The 23,726-nt window shown below is 42.8% G+C and overlaps 1 protein-coding gene across 1 annotated transcript in view; it reads left to right on the plus strand.

Annotated features, from left to right (window-relative positions):
- Positions 1-1,562: 1,562 nt before the first annotated feature.
- MTMR12 (myotubularin related protein 12) overlaps positions 1,563-23,726 on the plus strand; it is a 39,930-nt gene continuing 17,766 nt past the window's right edge. The window contains 7 exon segments of the mRNA XM_083465858.1: positions 1,563-1,622; positions 1,624-1,917; positions 13,771-13,825; positions 15,876-16,015; positions 18,479-18,551; positions 18,901-19,031; positions 21,697-21,790. Coding sequence (XP_083321984.1) covers positions 1,578-1,622; positions 1,624-1,917; positions 13,771-13,825; positions 15,876-16,015; positions 18,479-18,551; positions 18,901-19,031; positions 21,697-21,790 — 832 coding nt within the window. The 5' untranslated portion in view covers positions 1,563-1,577.

Here is a 23,726-nt window from a genome sequence, read left to right on the forward strand (position 1 = left end):
GGGTGACATTCAGTCTTTGTATTTCTAATTAAAAGTGAAAACATCTTACACATCCTATCCACTCCCAAACAGCTGCAAGTCTCTCAAACAACCTTCTAAACAGCTGGGGCAATTAATTCAAAATTAATCAGCTGCTGAGCTATTAATTGGGACCAGGTGTTACAAACACATCTCACCTGGGCTAGAAGACTTCCGTTTCAAAGCAGAATTGATTTACTTACCATTAACCCCCTAGATTAGGGATGGAGAAACTTTGACCTTTGAGGTATTGTTGAACTACAGCTTTCCATAATTATTGGCCATACTAGCTGGAAGCCCAGCTGATGGCAGTTGCAGCCCAAGAGCCTTACAACCTGAGTACGGTAGTTGAATGAGCACCTGCAATTATCAACCTGCCACCACACAGCATTAAAATCTTAAAGAGGCCCCCTTCTGAGTGCTTTACATAATTTTTTCAACTGGCACTTTACAGCAGCGGGTATGGGTGTGTGCGCGCGCGGGGGTGGGGTGGGGACGGGACATTATTTCCTCAGTTTTATTATTGTAAAGTGTTAATTAGTTATTGCAAACAACCCTGGAAATACTTGTATGGAAGAGCAGTATAGATATCATTAAACAGGAATGTAGTTGTTGTTGTTGTTGTTGTGTGTGTTTGTGTGTGTGTGGTTTTGTTCTTATTGCTTTGATTTGCATCCTTATTGCACCCTTATTGCACCATAAGGCTCTTCTACCTCCTCCCCTGCTGGTGTTCACAAGTGGCGAGAATGCTTTTGCACTCACAATGTGTTTGTGGGCTTCCCATAGATGTTGGTTGGCCAGCCTGAAAAGGGAGAGTTACAAGGGACCACAAGGGTCATCTAGTCCAACCCCCTGCAAGAGATGCAGGAATTTCAACTAAAGTTTGCTCCATCCTCTATGTGACAGCCCTTCAGATATTTGAAGGTGGCTATCATATCTCTTCTCAGTCTCCTCTTTTCCAAGCTAAACATGCCCAGCTCCTTCAAACATTCCTCCTAAGGCTTGGCTTCCAGACTCTCGATCATTTTGGCTGCCTTCCTCTGCACACGCCCCACCTTGTCAATATCCTTCATCATTCGTAGCGCCCAGAACTGGTCACAGCACTCCAGTGTGGTTTGACCAAGGCAGAAGGATCCTAACATTTCCCATAACAATTTAAAACAAACACTTTGCATCTGATTTTGTTTTTGGGTTCCTGGAAATTTTATAGTCGCACACAACTTTACAAACCGTGCAACTTAAATTTGCATTATGATAAACTAGATTGCGTGCGGCGGCACTACAGTTAATACAGCTCAGATTTCCAGGCGGTGGGGGGGGGAGGGGACAAGGAAATCACCTCTCCTTTTAAGCCGTTCCGTCAGTCATTTGCTGATTGGGTAACGTATCTGTCGTTCAGCCCTCGGATTTTTTTATTTATCTAATAAATATTGTGATTGGTCTCATGACACCTTTCCCCACCCCTTTTTTACGTGAACGACCATTCCCTGCAAAGCGAGCGAGAAAGGGCGGGGCGAATAGGCGGGACCTATTCCTGAGATCGACCTCCTGCCGGCCCAATGGCGGCGGGGATGGCTGGGCGGAGCTCGTGCATTAATAGGGCGGGGGGGAGAGGCTCACGTGCGCCGCCGCCGGGACTGTGGGCTCTTGCCGCTCGCTGCGATGGGAGGGATTAACTACGTGAGGCGAAGCAGGGCGGCGCTGGAGGACGACGACGACGCCGCGGAGTCCTCCTGGGAGGAGCTGCCGACGCCGCCCTCGCCCGCCGGCACCGGCCGGAGCCCTGGCTGCGCCGCCGCCGCTGCCGGGAGTTCGCGGGGGCCAGACATGCTGGGCGCGGGGGGCGGCGCGGGGGCCAGGCCGGCCAAGCCCTCCTTCGTCTCCTATATCAGCCCGGAGGTAGGTCGGGCACTGAGGGGACCAGGCGAAGCGGTTGGTGTGAGAGGGAGGGAGGGCGGGCGGGCGGACGGGCGCGCGGGTGGGGCTGGCTGGCTGGCTGGCGGCGCGCGGGACGAGGAGGGAGTGAGGAGAAGGCGGTGAGGTGGGTCGGCGTGGGAATGGGGTCCTCCAGGGCTATTTACAAATATATATAGAAGACCCGAGATGGAGAAACAAACGCCGGTCTAAGCTTGTGTGGAATAAATGAGGAGGTCTATTAAAAATAATAGAAAATAAGGATTGAAAAAGTATTAATAACGTTATTAAAAGTGTCAGGAGCAGACACTCTCAAGGTGTGTGCATGTGTGTGTGTGTGTGTATATATATTTGTAAATAGCCCTGGAGGACCCCATTCCCACGCCGGCCCACCTCACCCCCTATATATATACACACACACACACATACATACACACACACCCTGACAAAATGCACTTTTAATAACACTATTAATATTTTTTAAATGCTTATCTTCCGTTATTACTATTTTTAATAGACCTCCTTATTTATTCCACAAAAACTTAGACTGGCGTTTTTCTCAGTCTTGGCTCTCGAAACACATGACAGATTAATCTTCAGGTTTCTTAGAAGAGTTGCTTTTTTCAGGTGCTGCGAAGTTGGGTCGGTGGTCCCTGCTTTATTTGCAGAGTATGTGCCCCTCACAAGTGAAGTTTTTTTAATATAAAAAACAACCATAGAATTTTAGCGTTGGAAGGGTTCCTCCCCCCCCCCCGGTCATCTAGTCCAACCCCCTGCAATGCACGTGGCCCATTTGGGGATTGAACCCGCGACCTTGGCGTTATCAGCAGGATGTGGCTTCCACAGAAGTCTAACCATGATAATAAACCTTGTGTTGGTGACGCCTTGAGACTTTTGCTTTTTAGGATAACAATATATTGCTTTTTCCTGTTTGTAGGTTAGTGTACCTGCTGTGAAGTTCGGTCAGTGGTGCGCTTTCACTCTCACAATCCCTCCCCACTGTTTTGCGTTGAGGGGAGGAGGGTGGGGCAGTCACCAAGTGTGCAAGGAGGAGAATTTGTCAGCATGTGTGGTGCTTTGTACAGTGAAAGTCCCTGCCGCAGGAGCTTAAAAGCTTACTCGATGGGAAGTGGGGGGGGGGGGGGAGAGAGAAGGTAACAGCAGTGGGAGGAGGAGAAAACGGGAAGAGAATAAAAAGGATAAATTTAGTTTTTGATGATGTTAAATTACTGGGGGTTTTGATTTTTTTTTTAACTGCACAAAACTAAAAGCATTGAAACCATGAAATATTTTACATCTTGATGGTAGCTGGTCATATCTATGCTCATGTTGGTGTGTTTCCAACAAAAACAAGTGTAGTCGTTGAATAATAATAATGGGTTTTAAAAAATACATTGGGTTGGTGAAGTGCCCCTGTTGAAGCTTCATATTTAACCATTAGCTTGATACCAGCTTTCCTACTGTGGTCGAAGTAAGGCCCTGCCTAGCTATGTGTTTACTCAGTACCAAGCTCCCCTGAGCTCACTGGGACCTACTTCCAGGTAAGGCTGCTTAAAGGGTTGTAGCCTTACTGTCCAAATATTCTTTGTTGATACAGAGAGGCTAGTTTCTCCCTGTAACTCTTCATTTTAAAGTATGTCAGCCTTTATATACTTGGGATGAAATAAGGTCAATTTTAAGTTTGCATTTTCTGAATGCTGCCAAGGTATGTCAGAACAGTTTAACTTTGGTGAAGTGGTATGACTCAAGCCTGCATGGGATAGTCTTGCATTTTGTTCCTTAAGGGATGTTTCCTGCTTTGCTCCCTCCAAGCACCTTAAATCTGAGTTGGGTGCAGGCTAAAGTAGCATTGTGAGGAAAAGACCTCTATATGCGTGTGGTATATTGATTTGTAGTTACAGTAAAGCACCTGTTGCTGTGACAAAAGTAGGTGGGGAAGGAAGCCTTGTCTAGTGCAATGCACTCAGTGGGCTTTATATTTCCACTGTCAAGAGGAAGTCGGCCAGACTTTGCCATCATTGTAAAAATAGCAATTTTCTATTTCCCATAAGAGTGAATAGCAGCCATTAATTACTATAAGGGGAATATATAGAAAAGGTGTGCACCTCTGATGGGAATTAAACCTGCTCTCTGCCTGTGATGACCTCTGCCATTACAAATCAAATCTATCTGCAAAACTGCATTCTTGATTGTACTAAATATGATTGCATGTAGGACAAAAAACTTAATTAAATTTTTCTCTCCCCCCCCTTCCCCTTTTAAACAGTAGCTTGGTCAGAGATGGGTGGTGCTATGTAGGTGTGGTTGGGATAGGATTTCTGAATATTCCCACTTCACATCACTAGGTGTAAGGCAGATGTAATTCTGTGGACTCCCTCTCAGAATTGCTTGGTTGCAATTAGGCTTGAAAGAAGCTTTGTAGGCATTTTTTCAAGCCTAATTGTGGCAAAGGGGGCTTTTTGTGGGGTAGAGAGGTGTGAAGAAACAAGCTAACGCCTTAACCAGCTGTGCTCCTCCTGCCAAAAATGTCACCTATGCTACAGCTTGGCTTGAAAAAAAGCCTTCTGTTGGCTACAGTGCTCTTCCCCTGCTGCAATTAGGCTTTAAAATTCAAAATAAGTCCCAGTCCCGCCCCCATTCTTGATGGGAGATGCTCTTCCTGTTGTTGCAATGTCCTTGAGGATTTTTCAGGTTCCCAAATGTGCTCACTTCCCCCAAAAGCTGATATTTGGAAGTGTATGACAGAGCCAATGAAGAATGGTGTGAGAGTGGAGTGTTGAAAGCATTTCCTGCTTTTTAAAAAATGCCTGAGGAGCTTATCATTAGGTAGACAGGTGTGCTGAGGGAGTTTAGTGAATAGAGGAGAGAAGGTTGTCTTTGGCAGGGAATTGGAGGGCAATTTGTGGTGTGGGAATGCTGTGATGGAAGAGGCGCTGCTTCACATCCCCTACATCTCCTGTTCATACATATCTTGCAGCAAACTATTAACTACGTACGGAATCAAAGAGTAATAGGGGAATTGATGGTTTCAGATAACACCTGCTGATGTAAGTGCACTGTAGGATTTTCCATCTCTTCTCAGACAGAGGCTGTATGTATTTTTGCTCAAAGGCTCATGATATAAATTTATGTGTACAGCAATGTGTAGTAACTGCAAGCCTGTGACTTGTGCGTCTTCTAGATTACCTCTGTGAAGGGAGAATTGGGATTTTGTGCATATTGCTGCTTTCTGATTAGGCAGGCAGTGAGCCAACTGGTTTGACTGTGCATAGAAAAACATTTGCACTGAGAGAGTGTTAAGCGTGAGGTGGGTTTTAATAGGTAGGAAAGGTTATATTGCAGTTTATCCCTCCAGGCCCCCATGTGTATGGGTTGAAGAGTTCTAAAAGTCCCATCCTTAGCAGCAAAATTGAAGCATTTGGGTATTGGGCTGTAAAACCTTGTTTAGAGCAAGTCTAGCCATGAAGCTGGTTCTCCCTTTATTACCCCACTTAAAAAAGAATCAGACAACAACTTGTAAAGTAAGTGTAAGAATGAGATTTATAATCATGCAAAGGCAACAGTAAAAGCTATGCAGGCAAAATGCTTATATTTACAGTATAACCAGCCTCAGGCATATACCTAAAGCTGAGGCATGACTGCATCCAATGCTGGTCAAAGGAATAGAGAGAAGAGAGAGGAAATGCCCCTTCTCCACAGAGCCCTCCTTACCATTGTATTTCTGTGGTCTGAGTATTTGCCTACAGCTCTGTGGTATTAGTTAGGTTTGGCTGATAATCTCCCACATTAAGCAGGTGCCAGTTAATCTTGTATTCCAAATTTAACAGCTAATGAATGACTTGTGACAGGTACCGGTATGTAAAGTTCCATATGGTGCTGTTGTGTACCAAGTGTGGTGAAGCTGAATAATCGTCAGGAAACTATCCCTTGTTTCTTGCCAGAATACATTGAAAATTGCAGAGTTTAGAGTTATGGAAGATGTTGTAAGAAGCTACTTTTAAAAGAAATGGTGCCATGCTTCCAATTTGACGGGGGAAGAAACAATGCTTTTACTTGCCAAAGTAATGAAAGCAGATACTTGAACTTGCCCTTCCGGCCAGTTCCATACTGGTTTTACTTGTTTATAGTTTCATTCTGCTTTGGCGTTAACTGAAGGACATTAAAAATGATTTGACTATCCCAAATAATTGTTATAAAAATACAATTATCATTGTGCAGCGCTATTAAAATTTGGTGTTTGGGTTTGTTGGTTTAGTTATCTCCATGTTAATTTATACTGGAACAAAGACTAAATAGGAAACAAATTTGGATAAAGTTTCCTAGTATCTAGTATATTTTCTTTTGGGGGGGGGTCAGGTCCTTCAGAGATAGCTTGCACAAAAGTATCCTAAGCCTCAGATGAGCTCAAAGTTATCCTGGGGGAAAAGTTCTATTTTCAGTTTTGTATGTACTGCAGGGAAAATTCCAAGGTTAAGTTGCATTCATTAAATGGGAGCAAGGTGGTGCTTGGGGAAAATCCCTGGGATAAGTATGTTGTCAGACAACTCTTGTCAGGACACATTTTGTGTTAGTTTCTAATGGAGTGTGAACTGTGGAGCATTGCAAGCAATATGGCAGCTCCATTGACCTTGGGTACATTTTAAGATTATATGCTACTTCCATGAAGGCACATATGGTTTCTCCTGCTCTTTTTATTTTCTCTACAATATTGTTACCATTTTTTTAGGCTTAGAGAGCGATCCTAGCCCAAGGTCACCCAGTGAGCTTCATGGTTGAACAGACTACTCAACCCAGGGCTCCTTGTTCTAAGCCAAATACAGTGGTACTTGGCTGAACTATATTTTTGGGGGGGAAATGAATGAATTCTTATGCCCCACAAATAATCCAGAGATGCATTTTAAATAAAAGCACACTTTCTACTCATGTAAAAACAAAGGCAGGCCCCACAAATAACCCAGAGCTGCATTTTAAATAAAAGCACACTATCTACTCATGTAAAAACACACTGATTCCCAGACCGTCAACGGGCCAGATTGAGAAGGCAATTGGGCCGCATCTGGCCCACAGGCCTTAGGTTGCCTACCCCTGGTCAAAACCAATGACATTACCAGGGATTACTGATAGCCAGGGTTACATATTCAAGATAGTTTCCATTATTAGCTAAACACCTGGTTGGCATTACCCAAGTTAAATGGTGGGTGAAAGGATATGTTTCATCAGTTTTGTATTTCTGGTGTTTTATAATTCTAGTTGCAGAAAGACCAGGTAAGCTTATGATAAAAGTACAGTGTTTTTGAACTTACTGTTGCGTGTTGAATCTCAGCTACTTGTGAAGTAGTGTCATTTCATCTATGAAAGCTAAACTAAGTGTAGGGAATTTCACATCCCCTGGAGTAGATACTATTAACTGTAAACACTCAACATTTTCCCACAGTAAACAGTTCACTGCTATGCAAAGTTTAGTCTTTGCTGCATCTATATTTGGCTGATTTCCTGCTGCTTTGCAGCTTGGTTTATGTCAATGATTTTTTTTTTTCTCTCTCTCTCTGGGTGTGGGTGTTTGCAGAGTACCAAAATATTTTAAAAACCAGCTAGAGCCTTCTTGCCAGGTAAAGAGAAGCTGATGATGCTGGACAATATTGACTTCAGCATGTATTGCCTGTCATGGCTTATCTTGTATTCTATTTATGATCTCCAAGGAGAATGTCTATATTTATGTAGACAAAGCAGTAGCACCTCCACCCAGGGAATTAATCATAGAAAACCAGGTTGGAGGGGGGTGGAAGTTAGTGCATGGAAAAGAAGGAAGAGACTCTAGCTATGAAGTATAAAGACAAAATCGGACTGCATAGGCCACTTCCTGCTTCATACTGAAGCTATTTTAAAATGTTTCCGGAGCAGAGGTGAGAGCTGCCCATAAAAATTTTAAAGCAGCTTTGGGATTTGTTATCCACCCCAACCAAAATAACTGTGCAAGAGGTAGCCACAAAGAGCTCTGTTCCTTCTCACTTTCTTAATTAGAATGAAACCCTTTAAATTAGAATCCTACTACTGTAAATTTCAAAGCTTGTAAAGTTTATTATATTATTGGTTTGAAGAAGCTTTGGATAGGAGAGAGTGCTTTACAACAGCCCTGCACTACATACTGTATTTTTCGCTCTATAGGATGCACCGGACGATAAGACGCACCTAGTTTGGGGGGGAGGAAACAAGAAGAAAAAAATTCTGAACCCCAGAAGCCAGAACAGCAAGAAGGATCTGGCTTCTGGGATAGCCTCTTGTTGTTCTGGCTTCGGGGGCAGCCACTCCGAAGGGCAGCCACTGCCAAGCTAGAACAGCGAGACGGAGCGCTGTGCTGCGCTCCATCTCCCTGTTCTGGCTTTGGGCTTAGCCGCACAGCCTGCAGTCACTCCATAAGACGCACACACATTTCCCCTTACTTTTTAGAAGGGAAAAAGTGTGTCGTATAGAGCGAAAAATACGGTAGTTAATACTGCAGCTCAGTCTGAGTGGTTTACAACAACCCTGCAGTATATTTTTGTAAGGATTGGTAAATGGTGAACCTTTAAATCTGCAGTACATTTCTTTCTGCCCCTACTTGTAGTGTGTTTGGTACAGCCCAGAAGATGTGTAAATTGGATTTGCTAGCCACTTGTTAAATGCACTCGGAAGAGCAGCAGTTTTCAGAAAAGGGAACTTGGAATCCAGATGTGTATTTATATATTTAAAGAATTTATGCACTTCCAAAAATGGATTAGTTATCTGATCATATATTCTGTTGCCTAATAGAATATGCATTCAAAGTTCTTGTCTTTTTGTTGGCTGTTTTTTAATCAGCTCCTGACTATTGGGATGAATAACTCCGCAATGTGCAAAGCTGACTTATGAACATCTAGAGACTGCACACTCGCTCTTTATGCAACTGCACATCTCAATATTGTGGAACTTATTGTTTCAGCTGTCCAACTCTGAACCATTTCAGTCTTAGCAACCCGCATCCTGTTTTTCTTTGAAGCTTTTACCAATGCACCTTTTAGTTCAGGGATCAAGAATATTAAGATTTACTGTATTTTTTGCCCTATAGGACGCACCTTTTCCCCTCCAAAAATGAAGGGGAAATCTGTGTGCGTCCTATGGGGTGAATACAGGCTTTCGCTGAAGCTTGGAGAGTGAGAGGGGTCGGTGCGCACTGACTCCTCTCGCTCCCCAGGCTTCAGGAAGCTATCGGCAAGCCTGGGGAGCCCGCGGGAGTTCCCGCAGGGCTCCCCATGCTGCGGATAGCAGCCTGCTGCACGGGGCGCGCTGAAGCAGAGCGCCCCACACTTCGGGCAGACATCGGCCAGCCCCACTAGCCTGGGGGACAGCGGGGAGGCGCAGTGCCGGCCTCCCGCTGTTCCTCGACTTGGTTTGGAGGCTGGCGCTGGGGAGAAGCGTGCTTCTCCCCAGCACCAGCCCCACAAGCTCGGGGGACAGCGGGGAGGCGGCGCTGCGCCCCGACCTGTTTTTTTTTTGGGGGGAAATAAAGGAAAACATTTTTTCCTTTATTCCCCCCCCCCAAAAAAAACTAGGTGTGTCCTATGGGACGAAAAATACGGTAAGTGTTTTCAAATCACGTGTTTAATTTTCATGCTACCTTTCATGCCTAAAGAGTGTCTAAAATATTTTTGCCCCGTTCTTGAGCTTAGGCTGTTCAGTTATATTACTCAAGTTCTTGCCTCTAATCTTACTAGCTTATATACAATATATGCTTTAACATGACATGTGTAAATTGACACTAGTAAACTTCTAGCTATACTTTTCTGGTACAGCTACAGCTCTTCAAACATGAAATAATACTCTAGCTGACCCTACACAACTTTTTGCTCCCAGAGTTTAGCTGGGATTACTTTAACATTTGAGTGAGACTTTGGCAGCCAAAATATTCAGGTGGGGAGTGCTGTTTCAGTGGCTATTTAACCTTCACCACTTTACATCCAGACAGATAAGGTGTTCTAGATCTCCACAGACAACTAGAGGCTATCTGTTCATTTAATGACGTTTATTGGTATTGTGCCAACTTGCTGCTTAGTGCATGTGATGCAGATGTCCTTGGTCTGTGTGAGACTCAGAATTTGGCAAGAAGCTTTGAATACTGCAGAACCATTAAACAAAATAATCAGGAAAATAGTTTCTGAAATTTTAAATATATTAGCTATATAGGCAGCATTCTAATAGCCCCATGATTTTAGAAGGTAAATGAGAAATATTTAAGGGTTGTAACATCCTAATTCTTTGCCCTTCCCTACTTTTTTTTTTATCTTGTCCAGTATGGGCATTTCCTAGTACAGGCTAATTTGCAGATTCTCTGTGAAGTAGAAAAGTGTTGCATTTGGCCAAGAAGGAAATAAGATTTTCCATATCAGTCTACTGTTTTAGGTTCAACAGTAGACTGATGTTAATGCTGGCTTTTTCCCAGTATCTTAAAAACTATCAAGATAGTTTTCATCTTAGTAAAACAAGGTGAATTGCTGGTGGAAAATCAATATTTACCTTCACTTTTAGGTAAGATACTAGAAATGGGTCACACTATAATGGATTGCCACTAGCAATAAGGACACGAGTCCAGCTTGGACCAATGTTATCATGCATCATGTTTCCAATAGAGAAGCCAGCCAAGTACTTTTGGTAGAGGCACAAGTAGGTCATTAAGTCAGTGGCCTTAGCTCATTATGTTTTCCCCTCTTTTTGCCTAAGCAACTAATACTGAGGCAGTATATTAGCTGAACTAAATTAAAACCCTCTGAAATTTTAGATTATTTATTAGATTATTTGCTTCCTTTAAGGAAGCAATTGGGAATGCAGTTGTCCTTATTGCTGGAGCTATTAAAAACGAAAGTAATCTTTCATTTCCCCCCCCCCCCAACAACTTCAGGAAACTTTCTTGAAAAGATTATAAATTCCAATAGTTAGGGAAAGCTTCCGGTATTTAGTCATAATATTTGTATAGCATATCTATTAACTGCTGCAAGAATAACTATTGCCAGGACATGGAAATTATTACAATCAGCTATGAGCCAATGCTACAATGTAATTTGGCAAATGGCATTATTGAAAAAACTGAAGCAAATTAAAAATTAGCAAGAGGTCAAACCTTGGAGGTTTTTAAACAGGTTATAAACGGAGGTTGGATGGCCACCTGTCATAGACGCTTTAGCTGAGATTTTTGCATTGCAGGGGGTTGGGGTCCCTTCCAACTCTAAGATTCTGTGAAATTTTATGCAGTCTGATGTGACTTTATTGATAACACACACAATATGGTAGAACAGTGCCCATAGCTTGCAGCACAGCCTGGCATTTATGAAGTACCGTAGTTTTCGCTCAATAACACGCGTTTTTTTTCCTCCTAGAAAGTAAGGGGAAATGTCTTCCCTCCCTCCTCCGTGGTTTCCAGCGGGAGAAGAGCCGCTGAATGGGGAGGAGAGAGGGACAGAGTGCCTGCTTCTTTAAAGGAGCAAAGCGGGAGGGGAGGGGAAAGGAGCCGCTTACACTCGTGTAAGCGGCTCCTGTCCGGTTGGCTCCTTTAAAGCAAGCAGGTTCTGCTTCTCTCCCTTCTCCCCACTCAGCAGCGCTTCTCCCGCTTTGCTGGAAATAGCAGGAAAGATTTTCAGCTCGCTAAGGGGGGGGGGGAGGAGGGAGAGAAGCAGAGCCTGCTTGCTTTAAAGGAGCAAAGTGGGAGAGGAGCCGCTTACACTTGTGTAAGCGGCTCCTGTCCGGTTGGCTCCTTTAAAGCAAGCTGGCTCTCTGTATCTCTCTCCTCCCGCTTTGCTGGAAATAGCAGGCAAGATTTTCAGTCTCCTCCTGCTTTGCTTTTCAGCTCGATAAGGGTGGGGGGGGAGGGGGAGGAGGGAGAGAAGCAGAATCTGCTTGCTTTAAAGGAGCCTACAGGACAGGAGCTGCTTACACTCGTGTAAGTGGCTCCTGTCCGGTAGGCTCCTTTAAAGCAAGCAGGCTCTCTGTCCCTTCAGCAAAGTTTTTCAGCTTGCTAAGGGGGGGGAGGGAGAGAAGCAGAGCTTGCTCCATGCGTGCTCCTTGTCCCTTGAGTGCTTTTCCTTCCCTCCCCACTTAAAACGTGGTTACAAAGCACAGGTCCACATGGATCCTCAGGATTTTTGCACTGGGTCACCCCAAATTCACCATCAGATCACATAGCATGTCCATGGCTACAGTTTGTACCAAAAAAATCACGCACCCACTGTTACCTGGGGCTGCAGTGGTGCAAAAACATGGTTACAAAAATGGATCCACATGGATCCTCAGGATTTTTGCATTGGGCTACCCCAAACTCACCGTCAGATCACATGTCTGTGGCCACAGCATGAACCACAAAAATCATACATCCACTGTTTCGTTTAGAATATTTTTTTTCTTGTTTTCCTCCTCTAAAAACTACAAGCGTGTTATGGTCGGGTGTGTGTTATCGAGCGAAAAATACAGTACATATTTTAATTTTTTTCCTTGTCCCGCTTCCTATAATTTCTAATTGTTGTTGATACAAAATACATTCACTTATGGTCAGCAATCTAAGCAATAAACGCCACTATACATTTCATATCTGTCATAACTCTACAAATTTTGGTATATGTATACTTAGATGAACATTTCTGAATATATTAACAAAGTTGTGTGTGAGTGTTTTATTTTTTAATAAATTTATGTAATCGTTGCATGCTATAAGCACTAATGTAAATAATGCAACCATGTCAAACAGTTCAAATGTGAAAATGAATAAAAGTTATGTTACAAAAAAAAAATACTGGAGCTGCTATCTTCTTGACATTTGCCTTACTTGCTAGGAAGTAAAGAACACTGTTGAGTGTTAACGGTAAATTTTTTATCTTGGCACTAGTTTGTTTATGCAACAAACATGGACTGTGATATTCTCCCAGCTGAAACAGGTTGTGGAACAGGATCTGGGCACTCCTGGCTTATTTGTTACTGGTGAAGCAGCAGCTGGGAATAGTGGTCCATAATGTAACTAATGTGAAAGGATTGTTTTTCCCCAATGGAGGAGAAAGCACAGATAGGTACCTGGAGAAGTAAAAGGCAGACTAATTAAAGTGCTAGGTTTTTTTGTTTTTTTTAAAGCCGTTAGGAAAATGGAGGGTGATGGCTAGCTGATGCAAATCCTAAAATAACAGTTACATGTATATATTGATATAAACTTAACACAACATCTTTTGCTGTTTGAACCAGAATACTAAAAATAGTGTTAATTATGAATAGAAATGTATTTGAGCCCTCAAAGTACAACCTTTCTATAGATGGCAGGTGCGGCCAGGCGTCGGGAATTGACAATGTGGTAATGGTTTTCCTTTTTGAGTGGCTTGTGTAACTTAGGATAAGGGCAGGAGGACAGTGTGTTGCATTGAATTCTACAGCCTTGGAACCAAATTGGGGCAGACATTCAAGTTGTCTTTCAGCTAATATTAGATGGCCAGAGTTTCAGTTTGTTAGAATATCCCAACAAAAACTAAACAGCTACTTGTCTGATAAAATAGGAACTCAAATTCCTGCATAGTTTAAGTGGCAATCAACAAGAGAATAATAGTTTTCTTGTTACCTTATAATAGCAACTTATACAGTTGCTTTCTTGGGTTTGTGTATATGCATATGTGTAAAGAAAATCGGTGAACCCTTTGCTGTACTAGCTGCTTGCTTGGCCAATCTCTAGTTACAGTATAACTTTATTTGCCAAACAATATGGTACATTGAACCCTCCTAAAGCAATACATGTTGGAAAGCATTTGAAACAGAGCTTTTTACTTCTGATTTGGACTAATGCAATGTCTTTTCTTCTAGGAGGTATATGTGAGGGAAGCCACAGGAAAGGAAGTAGAGCCAAATTTGTTGCCAGGTAACACATAGACAATGCTGTAGAATCTTATCAATGTTATACGCATGACCTGCCTAGAAGACCTGAGATAAAGGACATGTGTCAAGATTTGTCCAACTGCATTTTTATTCTTTTGTAGAATGCCTCCACAATATCTGTAACAGATGGTGAAAGTTGACAGTAACTATTAGGTTCACAGCAGTACTGTCTCAAACACCTTCCTTTTTTAAGGGATGAGGAAGACTGGCTTGATGTTTACTTTGCTACTAAGAGGAGCTGTGAGCCTTTGATGAATGATGTCAGGGCTGGGAAAGTTTAAAGCTTTGTGGCTGAGAAAACTCCTGGGCCAATGCAAACTGTTGCCAAGAAAGAACAGTCTGGAAGCTTTGCAGAATGGTTGGTAGTCTACAACAGAGGTTGCCAACGTTTTTGGACCCATGGACATATTTGGAATTGTGAGAAAGCGCCTTGGATGCCATCATAAAATGACTGCCATGGTAGACATGGCCATTACCAAACATTGTTGTTTAATATAAGGCAGAGTCTTTCTCTCTCTGGCAAGATACAAAGCCAGAGAGGTGGGGGGGGGGGGGAGAGAACAGCCATAGAGAGCAGAAACTCAGCTGAAGAGGGGCTCACAATCTGAGAAAATGCAGATACGATCTATCCTTTCATTTTTCTCTCTTGGGTTGCTTCACTCTCCTCCCCACCTCCTCCTTGCATTGGGTCTAGCTGCTACTCCCACTTACCTTTTTCTGTTGTCTTCAGTGTTTTTACAAAGTGCTTTTCCTTCTTCCTGCTTGAAGTGAACTGAAGCAAGCACCTGAGTAGCCAATGCTCAGAGAACTGAGAAAGAAAGTGGGGAGAAGCAGCACACTGTGCACTTTCACTCCTCTCTCTATACTTTTCAAGGCTGAGATGGGCAGGTGTGGTCCTGCTCTCAGCCTGGGAAAGTTCATAGTTCAACAAGCAAAGAGCGTGACACCCTTCTCACTTCCTCATCTCCAAGTATTTCTCAAGGTTGTGATTATTCCCTTCCTACTTCGGAAGAGAGAAAAAGGTGTGAGGGAATGTGGAGGCCTTGTGTGTGCTGGAAGGTTATTGCACATGGTCACCACATTAATGCATTGTCCAAAAGAACCCCCACATGGCTGCTATAGGAATTGATTGCAGCATCTGAGCACAATTGCTACTTTGATATTTTTGGAGAAAGTAAGCAAGGGTGGGAAGAAGTAATAGCAACTTTATCTCTAAAAGATGTATAGAATGAAGACTACTGTCTTGTTCCTGTATGGTGAACTGCATCTGCCAATATTGCCCTATATGGAGATATTAGGTGTAGGAACCCTATTTTCTGGCATCTGGCCACCCTTGTGGGTAAAAGGTTTAGTGGCGTTAAAGGCGGGTCCCAAATGTGAAGGAAGTTGAAGACTCTGCTTTGCCATTCAGCTAACGGTAGATATGGGTAACTTGTGGGCCTCCAGATGTTATAGGACTACAACTCCCAGTGGTCAGTGGTCAGGGATGATTGAAATCAATTAATATCTGGAGGGCTACAGGTAAATGAGAATGGGAAGGTAGTGGAAAATGGCTATATGTAGAACAAGCTTGCTTTAAAGGCTCCAGGTGTTAATGCAGGCATCCCCAAACTCGGCCCTCCAGATGTTTTGGGGCTACAACTCCCATCATCCCTAGCTAACAGGACCAGTGGTCAGGGATGATGGGAATTGTAGTCCCCAAACATCTGGAGGGCCAAGTTTGAGGATGCCTGTCTTAATGGGCTTTAGCATCCTTCCTTCTATTTGTGCAGTGTAGGTAACTAGCCATGTAATACAGAGCGTACTTAAAATATTGAAAGTGGATTTAATGAACACTAGGAGCTCTGTAATTTAGACCAATAATACTCAACAGCAGACGTTGATTTAAATATTTCGCATCTGTAATTCAAGTACTCTTTCCTGCAGTGAAGTTACATGTGACAACTTCATTTGTAATTTGTTAGAGAACCTTTGCATTAAAGAACCTGAGTAGTTCACTACACTATGCTAAGAAGCATGTTGATTTCCATCAGGTGAACTGCTGCTTTGCGAGGCAAATATGGTTTTGAAGTACACACAAGATGATGGATCAAACCGTGGCACCTATGGGAAACTTATATGCACAAATTTCAAGATTTCATTCCTTGGTGAAGAACCTGTTCTGGAGGATGATGTAAGGAATCTAAGTTAACCTTAAGCTATCTTGTGAGTGTATCCTCTTCATTATATGGTGGCAGGCTGCCATAGAGTGCATTTAGAGTCCAGTCTAGAAACTGTTGAAGCAAGAATGATAGTAGCCAGATCTCTAGTTTCCAGTAGTTGATGTACTAGTTGAACTGATAAGGACACTCTGGGCTACAGCTGCAACCTGAGAATCCAGGAATAAAATTGATTTTAGCAATGCCCCAAGACAAATCTGACCTAATAAGGAAGGGTGATCAGATCCAGAATGAGTTGTATCCATAGTCTGTTGATCTGCTTCCTCACCTAAAAAAAAATAAATTCATAATCCATATAAAACAGTTTAAGCATTCTCACTCTGTCAGTCACTGATTGCAGGCACAGGTTCATGGACTTTACCTTCGTTTACTGAAAACGAGAAATGGAGCATGCTTTAATTGGAATATGTTGACTTACTCTGATATCACCTGACAACCTCTCCCAGCAGTTTAATGTAAATGCCAAATACCACGGGGGGAAATATTGAATCCCAAGGAATCCTAGAGAATAGCTTGCTTGAGAAGGAACAGTCTCCCAGTACCACCTTCTCAAGCCTACCTTAAAGTAAGCAGAACCATTACAAATGGTGCCCTGAATCTAGCAAGGAAGTCCAGGAGGATACTGTAGTGGCTGATACTGAAAGCCACTGAGATGTCCGAGAAGATCAAGAGTAATACTCCGTCTTTCTCCTAGCAAAGGTTGTTCTCCAGAGGCCCAAAGCAATACCTCAGAATTAGAGAGACCTGAAATGAGGCGGGGGTTAGATAGTTTGCTTCATCCAACAGTGGCCAGGGATGGCTCCCTGCCTGGCTCTGCATGCTATATTTAAATACCGTATTTTTCGCACCATAGGGCGCACCCAGTTTTTAGGGGGGGAATTCAAGAAAAATCTCCCCCCCCCCGCAGCCCCAAAGAGCAGCGTACAGGCTGCACACAACCTCTCCCTGCCGGAGGGGTTGCGTGCAGCTATGGAACAAGCCAAGGCAGCGAGCGGGATGGATCCCACTCACTGTTTTGGCTTCCCCTTTAGCCCCGTGCAGCCTCTCCTTGCCGGAGGGGTTGCGTGCAGCTATGGAACAAGCCAAGGCAGCGAGCTGGATGGATTCTGCTCGCTGTTTGTGTTCCCCTTTAGCCCTGTGCAGCCTCTCCTTGGCGGAGGGGTTGCACAGGGCTTTCCTGGGTTTACTGGGAGGTGGGGGGATTCCCTCACCTCTCCCAAAAGCCTGCAGAAGCCGTGCAACCCCTTTAAAGAGATCGCGGCTTCTCCTGGCTTTTCTGGGAGGTGGGGGGATTCAGTCCCTTCTCCCACCTCCCAGAAAAGCCAGGAGAAGCCGCGCGCACTTTAAAAGGGCTGCACGGCTTCTCCTGGCTTTCCTGGGAGGTGGGGGGATTCCTCCACCTCCCGCAAAACCGGCAGAAGCCGCGCAAACTTTAAAAGGGCTGCACGGCTTCTCCTGGCTTTCCTGGGAGGTGGGGGGATTCCCCCACCTCCCGCAAAACCGGCAGAAGCCACGCGCACTTTAAAAGGGCTGCACGGCTTCTCCTGGCTTTCCTGGGAGGTGGGGGGGGGTTCCCTCACCTCTCCCAAAAGCCCACAGAAGCCGCACAACCCCTTTAAAGAGATCACGGCTTCTCCTGGCTTTTCTGGGAGGTGGGAGAAGGGACTGATGCCGCCAGTCAGTCCCTTCTCCCTCCTGTGGAAAAGCCCGCAAGAGCGCACGGAGCTTGTGTGCGGCTCTTGGGGGCTTTTCCCGCCTGCCTCCCCCCTGCATTCGTTCCATAGGACGCACACACATTTTCCCTTGCTTTTTAGGAGGGAAAAAGTGCGTCCTATGGTGCGAAAAATACGGTATTTTGCAAAACACCACTCTGGCCCATTTAGGTTGGAGTCTTAAGGTAGAGGTTTCCTTTAAACATGTAGCTTTTAGAATACTGGAGGTAAAAAGGAGGCTTAACAATTGTCTTCAAATATTAAATGTGTATATAGTTCTTTTAGGATGGACAAGTTGCTGGTGAACAATTAAATTATCCACAGCTTCAAATCTGTAATGATGTCAAAGCAGTCTCTGTAGTAAAGTGATTTGTTTTTAGGTAAAATTAGATTGCACATCGACAGGGATGTGACATTAAAATTGGGCATTTTTAGGCATCAGTGAAGAGTAATAGAGGTTTGTTGGCGCTCTCGGAAGACTGAGGCTTTGGAAATAGGAAAAAGAAACTTCAAAACTCGTAGCCACAAGCGAGTTGATTAGAATGAGTGATAGTGACGGCCTCAAGGTCACACAGAGCTTCATGGTTGAGAGTGTACCCTAGTCTTCCAGTCCTGTTATTATGAACGTACCTTATACTTGCAATACAGAGTAAATGAAAAACTAGTGTCTGTTAAGGAACACACAAAACATTTTTCTTTTTTCAGGAACTAGAATTTTATAATAAAATCATTGGGGAAAATGACATCACTCTTCAGTGTGTGGACCAGCTTTATGGAGGTAGGCTGACAACTTCTTGTGTCCCGCAGCAACTTATTTCACTTGGTGATCCTAATCTAAAGTTCAGTTTGGTGCCACTTGTTTGAGTTTTAATTTGTAAATCTTATATAATGTGTCAAAATAACTTGCTACGAAGCATGTGTTCCAACATATTCAGTTCTCAAATAGCCTTGCTGGCCAGATAGTTTTCCATTCCTTATATCAGGATGATTGAATGTCAGCTCCCGTTATGGTCACTAATCTAAAATTATTGATAGAATTGTTCATGATAGAGAAGGGGTAGATTTCCTTGTTCCCTGTTCTAACTCACTGCATGGAGAAATGTTAAAACTATTTTCCCCCCTTAAAGTTTATGATGAGAGAAAGAAACCCCTGAATGGTCAACTGAGAAAATACCCAGAGACGATGATAATCTACTGCAAAGATCTCAGAGTGTTTCACTTCTGCTTGCGATACACCAAGGAGGAAGAAGTAAAACGGGTAACTGTAGCCTCAATTCCCTTTCTTTAGAACAAAAATATTTGGGAGTAGCTATGACAAAACTTCCATGAATAGAGTGACTAAGCTTTTTCCGTCGGTCATTTACAAAGTTTTAATGTGGATGTGCAGCATCTTGGTACACCCTTCTGAAAATTTCTCTCCTGTTGCTTTCATGAAACCTGGAAGCAAGTCAGAGTTGTGATGACATTTGAAACCTGAGTTTCAAACAATGAGCAGTACCCAAGGTTTGTTCTTTGTTTTCTGCTTATAGATGGTTTGTAATAAAGAAAAGCATGAATCGGTTCCGATGTTGGAACAAGCCAGATTCTGGCTTGTTTTCCAGTGGGCACAGGAGAATTGGGAAAAGGAGCACAGAGAGAACTTTTCATGTTCAACTATTATGAATAGAAATACAGTATTAAAATACTACTATTAAAAGAAATATGTAAATATAAAGAAAAACAGTAAAAGGAATATTCAGCTAGTGCTTTTATACCAATCCAGCATTGATAGATTTATCACACACACTAACAGATACTGTGTGAACATACGGGAAGTCTTGTTTCTAACGGCAGCAGTAAGCTTTTTTCATGTATTTGAATGAAAAATTGACACATTTAGAGAAAGCGGGAGCACCCCAAATTACTCACTCTTTAAAATTTAAAAACTTATAACTTCAGAATTGCCACTGAGGATTTGGAAATCACAGGAAAATGGCATGCGGTGTTTGCATGTTCTGTATTCACACAAAAGCCCTCAGGTGACTGGCTATATCTATTATAATATGTACAGTTCCCAGTAGCATTAAAAGTGCAGTCTACATAATAGTGAAGCTTCTTTCCTTCGGTTTGTCTGAACTGCTTTGACATCACACCCTAGCCATTGTTCAGATGTCAGGATAAAGAGCCTCAGGCTTGCTCCAGTTCCTTCCCCCAGCTCCCGGTTCCTGGTGAACATAGCTTGCTTGATTTGGATGGCCTTCCGGCAAACCAGGAAATAGAATGGAGAGGAGTTCGTGTTCATGCATGCAGCACCTCCTCAATGGCGAGGCCATAGTTTGGCTGTGGCTCCGTTTATACATTGAGTGCAGAAGCTAGAATTACTTAAGTCCTTTTTTACGTCTAGTGCTGAAAATTGCAGAAGTGTATACACTTAGCAATGACACACAAATTGATAATGGCTTCATCTGTCCACCCATCCAAGATAATATAGTTTTGGCCTATGTCGCATCATATAGTTCTACATTTGGTACATTGTTTATGGAGTTGGTCCCCTACAGGGAGTTGTCCATACTCATGGGTGTATGGAGAGCATTGCAATAGTATAAGGGTTTAGACTGCACTGCCTTTAAGTTTAAAAAGTGACCTTAATATAGCTTGAAAATGTGTGGGAGTCTTGAACATTTAACTTCTCACAACTTTTCTGTTTGGAACAAAGGATACATCTAGAAAAGAATGGGTTCAGACCTTTTGTTACCCAGGAATGTGAAGAACATGTGACTTGCCCTTTTTAAAATTTCTCACGCCCTCCTGTCAGTCATTGTCATAATGACATAGGGCGATTGACAAGTGGGTGGTTCTACTCAACTGTCAACATTGGCCCATGGAGGTAGGGGGAGGTAGTAACTAAGCAGGATTAACCACCTTGAGTTCTATCCCGCTTTCTGCAGGGATTAGCTGTGCAAGCAAGTTGGCCATGGGGAGTTTGCATGCATAGTCAAGCCAAGGAGGATTGAAGTTCCCTGCCACCAGCTGATGAGTGGGGTTGTTAATGTTTTGCTTTCATGCTGTTGTACTGGACACATCTCTACCTGCACCATACCTAATGTTTCATATGATGTCAGGTGTAGGGCAGATCAATGTGGTTTGGGGGAGATGGTCTGGTGGGCGAAATGGGGAGTCTTGGTCAAATCTGGCTTGGAGGCTGGAGGGTCCCTAGCCCTTTGTGCTATATCCTGTTCTTTAAGCTTATCCCCAGTTTGTTTTTTTGCCTTCACCCAACAACGTTTCTTTTCAACCACTTAGAGCTCAGCATTTTAACCTTAAGTATTAATTTCAAGTCTAAAAATCCTAGTTGTGATATATACAGTCTGCAGGTTCTCCACACTGGGAGCCTTGTCAGTAAAAAGCTATCTAAACATTTCCCATAAGAATAGGGTCACCCTGGGCACAGACCAACTTTAACCTTGAAGATTAATTTGTGCTTTCATCAGCTCAGGACTAGGCATAAGCTAGACCCTAAGAAAATACATAAAACATATGCAGTCACTCTCATACTCAGCTTCCCTCTTGGTATCCTTCACTCCCATTTCTTCACCATTTCTTCGCCTTCCAAAGCGGTATCCTTTGTCAGATGGTTGCTTCAGCATGTTCTGCCCTCGCCTTGATCTGACAAACCAGCCAGTCTGTTCTCCCTTCTTAGGATCAGGGTACCTTAAACACACTCCATTCCTTTCTGGATGCTTCCTTTGCTTCAAACGCAGAAAGGTGAGAGCTAGTAGCATGTTCCTTGCCTTCCTGAGTAGTAGCAGGGTTTAACTCATTCTTTTCTGCATGCCTTATTTGCCCCAAACAAGGATGGAGCTTCGTGGTAAGTGACTAGACTTCCTTTCTGGCAAATCCTTGTTCTGGTTTATAAATGTGTTGATTTGTTGATCCTTTCTTAGATCGTCAGTGGCATAGTTCATCAAACACAGACTCCTAAGCTATTTAAACGCTTGTTTCTGTTCTCTTATGCAACAGCTGTACCAAGTAAAGCAGGTAAGCATATATCTACTTGGTTTGGTTCTCAGTATAATTGGGGATTATCTGTTGAAGCCAGTTTGTTCTTCAGGTGTATAACTACTCATGCAGAAGTGGAATTTATGATACTGGCAAATGTCAAATTATTTTCCTTACTAAAGGTGGTTTCATTTCCCATTCATTTCAATGGCAGTAGCATGGTCATCTAAGTAGTAAGCTATTTTACTATGAATCATGAGATGTGATAAAATGCCCATCTGTATGGAATCAAAGAGAGGAACTTCAGTGGATGTCTGTATAAGTCTCTTCAACACTTTGTGCTGAATTCTCTCTCTTGCTGAAAAAAAGGATTTGCTAGGAAGGCTGCATGTCTGAATTTTTGTCCAAGTATTTTGAACTTATGAGAAGGAAATCAACAGGCTTCATTTCTGTATGCTTGGATTCCTTATCTGGTAAATAAAACTAAAACTAAAAACAGCTGTGTTTAGCCTGAGAATAACTAGGGAAAACTTTTCTGCTACTTCTAGCTGCTGAAATTATATAAATGTGGTTTGTGTGTGTGTCTGTTTTTAATCAAGAGGTAGAAGCTGTGTCACTTCACTGTATTGAGGTGAGACTAACCAGGGGATAAAGATAAAAGGCAACAAAGATCTTCAATTTCATATCCAAACACCTTTAGGTAAAATCCAGGAAGGTACTAGGGCATCCATACAGTACTCTGTACCAGCACACAGTAAGCACTCCCTAAGTTGTATGTAGCTGTAACGCAAGTGAAAACTATTCCAAAACATTATTTTGCCTATGTCTTTGGCACTATGGCACTATGTCTTTGCCCACAGTTATTTTCCAAGACTGAAGTATGAATATCTTGGAATTGAAAACATACCCCATACCTACCTTAATGTACCTTTAAAACATTCTGTATTTCTTAAGCTGTAACTCTGGTGCCAGTTTTCTTCCTAGCCAGAGTGGATTCCATGATATTGTCACAAAGCTGAAGCAGAAAGGGCAGTGCTTCCCACCCTTGCTCTGAATACGTGAATATCTTGGCCTGTTTTTCAAACCACTCCCAAAATGACAAAACAAAGTTATTTATGGTGGTGTGCAGCTTCCTGTTAAATGCTTCCCCTTCCCCATTTTGGCTAAGCCCTAGAAATATTTTAATCCAGTGGGCTCCTTGGTATATACTTCCTGTCTGTAGAAACATTGTGAATGAGAAGAAGGAAGGAGAATTTTTTTTAATTGGTTGGTATTCTGAGGGCAGCTTCTCCCTTTTCGTAGAAATATTTCCTGCATGATTTGAGTGTCTCTATGATTGGTCTTCATTAACATTACTAGCGTCCCACCGTGGGAAGGCAAAGCACCTCCCTCATTGGTGTGTTTATGGCAAAATAAACACCTTGCAATTCATGAATGATACTATATATACTCTTTCCAACATTGGAATTGTTTGGGTGTAGGAAAAAGGTTGGATGTGAAACAATGAGATAGTTATGCAGTCACTTCCCAGACTGCTGGTATACTAGTGTCTGACATCCGATAGCCTTGTGTTTGCATATAATTCTTATGGCTAGACTGACTTGTTATAATGCAATTTTTAAATGTGTGCTTGATTATTCATTCTTGTTTTATGTCAACATGCAATTCGTTCATATGTAGCTAATCTGTCCATATTATCAATCCATGTGCTCAATGGAATCTTTTTGCGGCTCTTCCAATTCATCTAAACAAGTTTTTTTGCTTCTAATATAGCACAGTACATCCATTTTTTTTGATCCCTTGAAATCTCACACATTTCCGGAATATAATTTATTAAATTCAATTTCCCTAAATAACAATTTCTTTTTATTACTCTTGCTATAAATATCCTCACCTCACACCAAAATGATCGTATCATTGGGCAGTTAATCCACATATGTACTAAGTTCGCATTTTTACTCCCACATCTCCAGCA

The sequence above is a fragment of the Podarcis liolepis genome (genome assembly GCF_965112155.1).
Source record: "Podarcis liolepis genome assembly, chromosome: 11".
NCBI lineage: Eukaryota > Metazoa > Chordata > Lepidosauria > Squamata > Lacertidae > Podarcis > Podarcis liolepis.